An 11,508-nucleotide genomic window follows, 5' to 3' on the forward strand; every position below is an offset into this window, starting at 1 on the left:
AGATAGTAATATAATCACTGAAATGTGTGAATGTGTTGTTTTCAATGTGTGAATATAGTGTATAGAATATGTGAATATATGGAAACGGAAGTGTGAATATGAGCACTTTTCAGACTGTGAATATAGAGTATTGAGGCTGTGAATATAAAGACATGAACGTGTGAATGTAGAACAGATAGATTAATTGAATTTGGTTAACAGAGTTAAGATTATTATGGTCAATGGTCAATTCTATAGTTAGAGAAGTGTGAATGTGGTGTTTAGAAATTATGAATATAAAGCTATGGGTGTGTGAATATAAAGCTATTGGTGTGTGATTACAACATAGTTCTACAGGAATTCAAGGAACTATTGTATATTCACATTTGAGTACAAGCTGTTCATTTCTTGTTGTACAAGAGTTTGGTTTTCTTGATCACAATGTTTTTCAATATGTTGGCACGCCACCTTATGATTGTTGCGGCGTACCTGGCCCTCAATCCAATTAAGAAGTTTTCCTACAAATATACAAGATCAAATAAATACTTTATTGCAATGCTAGCAAAAAAAAAAAAAGATAAGAAATTATTCAAAGCTAGTATTTGTGTACTTACATTTAAGTTTGCTTGCTTTTTGAATCCCGGGTTCCATTTATTCAATGTCCCTTTATATGTTTCCATATGCCTCATTACAAATAGTCCGCAATCAATGTAATTTTTCGATTCTTTCCAACTCATGTCCACAACCTCTATGGTTAGCTCATCCACCTTCCAGAATAGGGAAGATGACCCCAGTGCTAGGTATTCCTTTAAAGCTGTAACCTGGACATAAATATTTAAGTCTACCACTGTTACACATTCACACATTCATAACAGTATATTCACAGATTATGTATTCTATATTCACAGATTGAAAATACCAGATTCACACATTTCAGTGTTTAGATTTTCAGTGATTATATTACATCTGCTATACATTCACACTTTGATAACTCTATATTCACACTTTATATACTATATATTCACGGTTTGAAAAGTACACATTCACATACATGTAGCAACTGAAAAGGAGCTCAAGTTGGTGATCAACTTACCAAGAGGGTTGGGCAATCTCCATACTTGTCCTTCATGGTAACACCACGGACTAAGGACTTGTTGTCAATTATTTCAAGTTTTGAGGCTTTAACATTGATGCAAATGAGAAAATAGTGCCCGTGACGAAGCACTGGAAAGAATATCTAAGTTCAAAAAAGGAAAATAAAAAACAGTGTCATTAATGTCTTATATGTGACTAGATAAAACTGAGTGTTGTTGATAAACTCACCAGGTCCGCATCATTTATGTCCAAATTTTGTAGGCGCTCAATTTCATATGTCATCCGCTCATAGAAGTTTTGTTTCTTTTTTTCCATCGGGAGACATTTCATCCATTCGTGGGTGGGATCTAGTTGTAACTAAGATAAAAAAAAAAAACAAACAAACAAAGTTCTCAAACTGTGAATATAATGTATAGAAGTTGTGAATATATAGACATGGATGTGTGAATCTATAACAGATACTAATTTAATTACTGATATCTATGAATATATACTTGTCAGATTGTGAATATATAGTATTGAAGGTGTGAATATATGGACATGGATGTGTGAATCTATAACAGATACTACTGTAATTATTGAAATATGTGAACAAGTATCACTGAAATGTGTGAATATGAACCTTTCAAACTGTGAATATAATGTATTGAAGTTGTGAATATAAAAAGGACTTACGTAGGCAATTGTGCTGAAAAACACCCTCTTTGGTTGCCCGGGTGCACGCTCTTTGTCAAGCATTGAGAGCCTCAATGCCCATACATCCAAGAAGATATTTTCAACTTGGCCAACACTGAGCGAGATGAAGTGATCCCTAGTGATCTCAATGTCACCAAAGTTGAAAAGTAACTCACTACAAAAGCCACAAAAAAAGAATTAAAATTAAAAAAAAAATAGAAAATTTACCCAATTCACATTAATGTAAGTAATTAATAAATATTTAGATGGAACATACTCTTTAGGATGTTCACTAGAAACTTGTACAAATGCATAGTTCGAAAGGAGTTTATCTGGGACAGTGGCATTTTTTATTTTCATCCCATGCTCGTTCCAGAATGGAGACCGTAGGTTGAGGGGGATGTTTTTGAACTTTCGTTGAGGCCTCTTTCTAGTAATGACATCCTCAACGTCCGATTCACTCTCGGCCAATGCACTGTGTTCACATAATAGAAGTATTTAGTCAACAAAAAAAGAAGCTTATGCTTACCAAATATAGAACCATATATTCACACCTTGTTATCTCTATGTTCACAATCTGTGAGGTCTATATTCACAATTTAGAATTTTGGAGGTTTAGCCTAAAGGTGTTTAGTTTTAGGTGTCCCAATGCTTTCTTTACAACTTTAGATCCCTATGTTCACAAATTGTTAATTGTATATTCACCATCTGTTATATATATATTCACAAATTGTTAAATGATTTACAGTTTTACAGATTCACAGCTTTAATGTTGTATATTCACAGTTTATATATTCCATATTCACAGCTTCACAGATTCACCTCTGTCACAGATTCACAGCTTCATAATTTTATATTCATATATTGCATACTAAACATTCACATTTTTTATAGTCCACATTCATAACATTTTAGGGCTTCATTGCTAACTTTACAGCCATTCTATAGATTGACAAAAACATAGTACTAAGATCATTCTTTGTAGTCTAAGTTCTAGAGTCTGCTAAGTAAAAGTATTCCATTACCTATCAAATTCATCAGCAGGGGAATCAGCCCTTTGAAAAGGAACTCTAGTCACAGCAGGGGTTGAAAATGTTGCATCTTTTGTGGCTTCCCCTGCAATTCTATCCACCAGGGCATCAATCCCCGGTCCCCCCGCATCATCCTCTGTCTCTTGCTCTTTCTCCTTCTCTTTCTCCTTGTCTTGCTGCTGCTCCTTGTCCTTCTGTTGCTGCTGTGCTGGTGGTGGTGTTGGAGTCAGCCCCAAATCACTCCCTTGCTGCTGTGCTGGTTGTGGTGGTGGAGTCAGCACTAAATCCCCCTCCTGTTGCTGTGCTGCTGCTGGTGATGGACTCAGCCCCAAATCAAAGGTCGGAGCATCTATTTGGTCCGATGGCTGTGTTGCTTGAGATAGCCCCAAGTCAAAAGGAGGGGCATTAGGGTCTATTTGCTTCCTTGTCTTTTCAAAGGCTTCGACAAGGGCATCCACAGCCGTAGTGAAGCTTTCACTACCAAAGAAGATGTCGTCTAGCTGGGAGGATGTTGGGGTTGCAGTGGCTTCTATGGTGCTGGCAACATTTAGCATGTTAGATAAGCCCGAAAATGTCTTCCTCATCACATTTACGGGTGCTCCTTGCTTTCCAATTTCAGCCATAGCCTCACCAAACTCTCCTACTGTCGAAGCCAACTTTTGTAGGATCCCGGCCACCTTATCTACGCTTGATGATGGGATATTCAATGCAGCAACAGGAGGTTGATCATTTTGCCTGGAGGTGGCAGCAGCAATATCAGTAGGTTTTGATATTCTAGGGAGCACTGTCCCCCTTCCAAATGACCCTGCTTTGTTTTCTTCTCTAACCCTTTTTCTTGCAAGTTCAGCACTCCACCCAACAATGGTTGGGTATGTTCTATTCACTCTCATCCCCTTGAACTGTACTCGGTCAAAGTACACAAGCTGCACAAGACAGGGAGTTAGAATTGAAGGTTATTCACAGTTTGAAAAGCCATATTCACACATTCATGTCCATATATTCACAGACTCAGTATAGTATATTCACATATTCAATACACTATTACTATCTGTTATAGATTCACACATTCATATCCATCTCTTCACATATTCAATACCTTAGATTCACAGTTTGAACGGTTCATATTCACACATTTCCGTGATACTTGTTCACATATTTCAACACTTACAGTAGTATCTGTTCTAGATTCACACATCCATGTCAATATATTCACACCTTCAATACTATATATTCACAAACTGACAAGTATAGATTCACAGATATCATTAATTATATTACTATCTGTTATAGATTCACACATTCATGTCCATATATTCACACCTTCAATACTATATATTCACAAACTGACAAGTATATATTCACAGATATCATTAATTATATTACTATCTATTATAGATTCACACATTCATATCCATATATTCACAGATTCAATACATTAGATTCACAGTTTGAAAGGTTCATATTCACACATTTCAGTGATACTTCTTCACATATTTCAACAATTACAGTAGTATCTGTTCTAGATTCACACATTCATATCCATATATTCACAGATTCAATACATTAGATTCACAGTTTGAACGGTTCATATTCACACATTTCAGTGATACTTGCTCACATATTTCAACAATTACAGTAGTATCTGTTCTAGATTCACACATTCATGTCCATATATTCACACCTTCAATACTATATATTCACAAACTGACAAGTATATATTCACAGATATCATTAATTATATTACTATCTGTTATAGATTCACACATTCATATCCATATATTCACAGATTCAATACATTAGATTCACAGTTTGAAAGGTTCATATTCACACATTTCAGTGATACTTGCTCACATATTTCAACAATTACAGTAGTATCTGTTCTAGATTCACACATTCATGTCAATATATTCACACCTTCAATAATGAAAATTCAAAATAAAGTGAACTTACTAGGATGAATGCAACGGGTCCAGTGAAGAATTGCTTGTCATTTTTCTGAAAAGATTGAATGGAGTCGACCATAGACTTGTGTGTATAGGCACACCAATTGTAGGTCTTGATTTGGTCAAGGTCTATCAAGGATTTTAAAATCCTAAAGTTGCAACACCTATCTTGGTGGCCACACAGCATTGCCGATACTATAAACAGGACAAAGTCGCGTTTAAACATATCTCCATGGTCTCCTCTTTTCAGAATTTGCACTGGCATTGATGTTGTGATTGGGGATTTACCATCAATTCCCCATCGCTCCCTCCATGAGGCCACAAGGTTGGCATACGCTGCACTATCACCATCTTTTGCCATATGCTCAAATCTTGTGGCCTCCTCAACCACGTTGCTCCCTTGTGGAATCCCCAATGTTCTTTGAACATCATCCTCTTCTATAAGCAGCAATTCACCCCCTTCGAGTCGGATTGCAGAGCGATAAACATCAAACTGCCTAATCAAGTACTTCATTAGAGGGCCTTCACTCTTTGTTAGTTGGAGGTGTAATATCCCTCCAAAACCGATCTCCTCCACAGCCCTTTTCTGTTCATTAGTCAGCTGTTGAACAAACTCAGCCACAATATTCGGGCTCATTCTTGTATTCCACATTTTTTGTTGTTTCTCTACTGTTTCACCCTCATCTGTGCATGGATTTTTTCCTGTAGTTTTTCTCTTTGATGCTCTTTCAGCCCGACTACCTTCCCCTTGTTCCACTGATTTCCTCTTTCCTGTTTGTTTTTCAGCGGCAGATGGTCTATCATTACGCTGTTTTGTTCTTACTTCGGCTTGGATAGACGAGTCTGAACTTTCTGCCTCTGCAGCTTGAGAGGAAAGTATAGCTCTTGTCTTCCTTGCCTCTTTGTTCACACGGCTAGGATTTGTTTTCTCCATTGCTGCCAATTGTACCACTGAATAGTTTAGAAATAAAAACAGAACACCACAGAGCTATAGATTCACACATTGAAAACTATATATTCACATAAGCTATACTACATATTCACAATCTAGAAACACCACAGTGTTATATGTTTATTAATTATATCAACACTGTTATGCATTCACACATTCAAAACTCTATATTCATAGTTAATATACTCTATATTCACAGTTAGAAAACAACACATTCATACATTTCAGTGATAATTGTTCAGTAATAGGATTATTATATCTTCTACATTCACACATTCATACCACTAGATTCACATACCATATACTGTGTATTCACATATTGAAAACTCTAGATTCACACATTTAAGGGGCAATATGTTTAGTACTTATATCAACACTGTTATGCATTCACACACTCAAATCACTACATTCACAGAAGCAGTACTCTATATTCACAGTTTGAACACTCCACATTCACACATTTGAAGGGCAATATGTTTTGTAATTATATTTATCAATGTTATGCATTTAGAAATTCAAAACTCTATTTTCACGCTTCATATTCTCCATATGCACAGTTTGAAAACCTCACACTCACAGAGATTAAACTCTAGGTCACAAAATTATAATCTCACATTCACAAAGATTAAACTATTAACATTGTATATTACATACAATAGAAATCTACTCCACAGAAACTCATTAAACTACTTAGAATCACAAAATATTGAATAAAACGTAAAATTTTTGAACTAAAATCCCATAATATAAAAAATGTGAAGAAATACCTGTTGCTTAGTGTGAAGATTGCTGAAGACTGCTGATAGTATGAAGACTGCTGCTTGGTGGTGTTGCAAAAACTTCCGGTGAACGAGTGCTATAGTGAATCGGCGATGCGATGCGATTATGTCCGGAAAATGGCGGAGGAAGGGAGAGTGAATCGGCGAAATGCTCTTGCAGAGTGATAATGGTGAAGAAGCGCTGTAACTTGCGCGAGAAGATGGTTTATATATTTAAAAAAAAAATATGATTGGCTGGGGATAACGGTGCCACTAACAGCACCGTTATCCCCAGCAACAAACGGCGTCGTTTAAGGACCCAGGTGCACCTTGCAAGGTGCACCTGGGTCCACGGCATAACAATTGGTCTAATCCCCCCAAAGTTCTCATATATTTGGATTAGAGAGAGGAGAAATTCCAAGAAGGCCCATTGCCAGCCCGCCAAAGAGCCGATTTTTTTGGCATTGCTTGTCTACGCCCGCCAAAGTGACCATATATATATATATATATATATATATATATATATATATATGTGTGTGTGTGTGTGTGTGTGTGTGTGTGTGTGTTAGACATAATTTATCACATAGTAACATAATATGTAATAATAATCATGATCGTACTAACCTCTAGCCATAAGATCTTAATCAACAAAACATCTCTTGAACGGTAGACCGTTAACTCAGAACCTTAGATGGTGTATTGGTGTCTACTGAGCAGTATGAGTATACCATATCTGAATGTGCTATATAATGCCATGAGTATACCATATCTGGATGTGCTATATCATGAGTATACCATATCTGAATGTGCTATATAATGCCATGAGTATACCATATCTGGATGTGCTATATCATGAGTATACCATATCTGAATGTGCTATATATGTGCTATATCATGAGTATACCATATCTGGATGTGCTATATCATGAGTATACCATATCTGAATGTGCTATATAATGCATATCTTGTATCCCATCAACCCATTGTATAGGACAGAATGATTACCATATCTGAATGTGCTATATAATGCATATCTTGTATCCCATCAACCCAGGTTTATATAGTCACAGAGTCTGATTGAATAACAACTACTCCGTACTAGTTATTCAGTCCAAGTCAACTTGCACCACTTAATTAAAGCCCTAATATATAATATATAATATATATTATTAGGGAAAGTCTTACAATATATATATATATATATATATTTGATGAACTTTTGAATTATTGTTTAATATTTTAAAATTTAAATTAGTATTTATGTAACAAGTTATTTTAATCTGTTTTATATAGAGTGTATAAATGATAAACTTAAAAAAGCAACAAATTAACATTTTAAGAACAAGAAAAACCAAAAAAAAAATAATAATAATAATAAATAAAGGTCGGGTGGCGAAGGCCAGCCTAGCTTGTAGGCCAAGGCGCAGCAGGCCAATAAAACCAAGGCCCGCCAAAGAGCAGGCTTTTTTGACCCGTCCCATCGACCCATTTTACCAGCTCCTTCACAACTCATAATTAAACTAATGGGCGCATATAGAAAAGGCACTTGATAGTCCATAATCTTATCCTACAAGCATCCTCACTTCCTTTGAACACCTTTTCATTCTCCACCTCCATATCCACCAAGCAATCATGGCGGGTCTAGGCTGAGCTCTAGTCTATTATCCCGTTCATTGTTGTTAAGAGGCAACGAGATATACACAATTATATCACAGAAGTAGGAAACAACTAGGCATACAGTAATTATAGGAACCACTACATAAAGTTAGGAAATAATATATACTACACTAAGTTTAAGAATATTATATTATTCTCTAATATGCCCCCCATGATGAAGTTTCGTTGGAAACGCCAATCTTGACCTTTAAGTTCAAAAAACGGCCGCGTGTTAATGGTTTGGTTAGAGCATCAACATGTTGATCTACAAAAGAAACATGAGTAACACGAAGAGCAACTGATTGCACTTGGTCCCGAATAAAATGATAATCAATTGCCACATGTTCCATTCGAGAATGAGAGACTGAATTAGAGCAAAGATATGTAGCACCAACATTGTCACAATATATTACAAGCGGAGTAGGCAGAGAGATACCAAGTTTTGTAAGAAGAGGGCAAACCAAATTAACCTATGAAGCAGCAATAGCAACTAACCGATATTCTGCTTTTTTAGACAAGCAAGCAACTATCCGTTGCTTCTTGGACGACTAAGAGACATGCCAGATGACGACTAAGGTAAACAATAATGGTGGCTTGACAGGCGTTGGCCGCTTTCTAGTTATATTTCACACTTTGTAATTGTATTATCAGTTGGAAAGCTAAGCTTTAGTCTATTGTTGCGTTATCTACGACATAGGCGAAATATATTGCAGCAACATATATAGGGTGTTAAAGAAGCTACTTTGCTGCAAGGTTTGGTTATGGAGCTTGGTGTTTCACAAAGTCAAATTGTTGTATTTTCATATAGTCAAAGTACTATCTATCTAGCTCATGAAGAATGATATATATCACCCCAAAACCAAACATATCGATGTCAAATATCATTTCATCCATAATGTTGTAGTTGCATGAGATATAATAGTTTTCCAGAAGATTCACACATGAGAGAATCCAGCAAACATGTTTACCAAGCCTTTACCTATTGCTAAGTTCGAGCAATGCTTAATCTTATTCGGTTGTTCCAATCATTAATTCGTAATAAATTTAATCACGAGTAAAGATTGTTAAGCCATAATTATGTGGCTCTTCACCCAATGTTATATTCCAATTGCCACGTACTGCATCATGCAGATTTCATATCCTTATTTGGAGGACTGAATTGAATTTCCCTCTTCTCGAACTACTGGCTTAAGTCTCTAATCACCACAAATGACATTTTGTATGTAGTATAAATATCTTGTCTGATTATTATTACATTTCACCATCAATTCATTACAACTCTTATCTTATTACAATTCATCTTTCTTTATTACCTCTTGCGTATGTATATCGCAAATTATATTGTGGACCATGGTCCACAATGCATGGTGGACCACGATCATAGCTGATACTGCAGTTGTGTTGAATGGATACTGCAGTTGTGTTGAAAAGATACTGCAGTGCACAGAACAGAGGTCGTTCATCCGTTCAACACAACTGCAATATCTTTTCAACACAACTGCAGTATCCGTTCAACACAACTGCAATATCTTTTCAACACAACTGCAGTATCCGTTCAACACAACTGCAATATCTTTTCAACACAACTGCAGTATCCGTTCAACACAACTGCAATCTTTTCAACACAACTGCAGTATCCGTTCAACACAACTGCAATATCTTTTCAACACAACTGCAGTATCCGTTCAACAACTGCAATATCTTTTCAACACAACTGCAGTATCCGTTCAACACAACTGCAATATCTTTTCAACACAACTGCAGTATCCGTTCAACACAACTGCAGTTCCAGATGAATAACACGGCCTCTGGTCCGCGTAACTGCAGTTTCCTTTCAACACAACTGCAGTATCCTTTCAACACAACTGCAGTATCAATCCAACACAACTACAGTATCAATTATGACCCATGGTCCACAATGCATTGCTATTTTATTGTGGACCATGGTCCACGATATAATGACTGTATATATATAGCGCATTATCCTATTAATACATTGCTATTTTATTACAAAATTTTGTCCTAAAGTTATCTTGTCTTTTAATTCTCAATTTCCAATTATATACTTAGGCAGTGATTGTGAAGTGTACGTTATTTAAGTAGTATGTTAAACATAACTGATGGATTGGTATATTTAAATGAGCATATTGATGGGGTTCACCCTAGAAGAAGTGACTTCAGGGTAAAGAAACTTTAGGTTGTCGTTTTCAAAGTTTTTTCCTACATGTTTTCACCTAATGATTACTTATGGGAAGCAACGCATAAAATTATTTCGTGCTCGAAACGACAAACTTAATAGTAAAGATAATGGACATACACCACCCTCTCCCTTTGAAAATGTACAAACTTAATATAGTAATACTGGGTGTCAATTTGAGAGGTCAAATCTAATATTTTTCTTATTTATTGTAAATTCGAAACGTTGTGTTAACTATATACAAAAAAAAAAATTGTACATTCCCTATTAAATATAATTTTTAATATAGTGACTAACGTTTTATCCAAACAAAAATGAAACCAACTCTTTATTTGTATTAATTGTCTATTGGTGGATCCGCTATAAGTTACATAAAGATCAGAGTTCATACTATAATAAAATATAAAATGATATCCAACAATTAATATTATACAGTGATTTTTGTAGAGTAATGTAGAATATTTTAATTGTATTGAAATTGATGGATACCCTCGACTGGGGTACCCAACCCAGATGGCCCTAGTATCTGGAGCCCGCGCGACTAACTAGTTCTACTCAGCTTGTGGCCCGGTTGGTGAAGGCAGTTGGGAAGCGGTGTCCAACTGGGTGCACCCTGAAAGGCGGCCAACATAATTATTTTTACATTATTTCTCTATGTTTTAGGTAGCGTTGTTGTTGAATCTAGCTACTTTCTCAACCTAATGAGGCCTCCTGAGACTCAAACTTACTTCCTTCCATATGGGAATGCAACCGGGTGCCACTAGACCACAAGGTCTTTGGCTACATCAAACTAATTAATACGGAGTATATTTTATACCTAATACTTTAGAGTATTTTTTAAAAACATTTATAATTTTTTTTAAAGATAGTATCTGTTTTATATTTCTCAGTTTTTTTCAACCCAAAGAATCAATGACCCTACCACTGGTTTTGATCCTCGTACTACCCATTTGGGGTGATAACTGATAAGGTACCATCACACTTTTAAATAGCATTATTCTTCAAACATTTTATAAAAACTCAAAGTACTTTTGTATATTCACACAATTCCAAGTCAAATAAATGAAAGATACTACATTATCAAAAAAAAAAAAAAAATGAAAGATACTACCGTAAAATTTATCACACATTTCATTTTTCACATACCATAATCCTGAATTTATATATATATATATACTACAATTAATTGCTTCTTTAAAAAAAAAAAAAAAAAAAAAAAAAA

General features: G+C 35.5%; 1 protein-coding gene across 1 annotated transcript; it reads right to left on the minus strand.

The window, feature by feature from the left end:
* Positions 1–820: 820 nt before the first annotated feature.
* Positions 821–5,657, minus strand: LOC116003975. Its single transcript, XM_031243918.1, has 5 exons — positions 4,731–5,657; positions 2,775–3,703; positions 2,027–2,224; positions 1,750–1,924; positions 821–826 (listed from the first exon to the last, which is right to left on the minus strand). The coding sequence occupies exons 1-5, from the start codon at positions 5,655–5,657 to the stop codon at positions 821–823; spliced, it is 2,235 nt and encodes a 744-aa protein (XP_031099778.1).
* Between the last annotated feature and the right edge of the window lie 5,851 nt (positions 5,658–11,508).

This window comes from Ipomoea triloba, chromosome 14 (genome assembly GCF_003576645.1).
Source record: "Ipomoea triloba cultivar NCNSP0323 chromosome 14, ASM357664v1".
In the NCBI taxonomy this organism is placed as follows: Eukaryota; Viridiplantae; Streptophyta; class Magnoliopsida; order Solanales; family Convolvulaceae; genus Ipomoea; species Ipomoea triloba.

Excerpts from the sequence above, each read along its gene's own strand:
- LOC116003975 (XM_031243918.1), bottom strand. The coding sequence starts at position 5,657 with ATGGAGAAAACAAATCCTAGCCGTGTGAACAAAGAGGCAAGGAAGACA. Across the intron at positions 3,704-4,730 it reads GACCCGTTGCATTCATCCTA|CTTGTGTACTTTGACCGAGT; the intron begins GTAAGTTCACTT and ends TGTCTTGTGCAG. Across the intron at positions 1,925-2,026 it reads TCTAGTGAACATCCTAAAGA|TGAGTTACTTTTCAACTTTG; the intron begins GTATGTTCCATC and ends TGGCTTTTGTAG.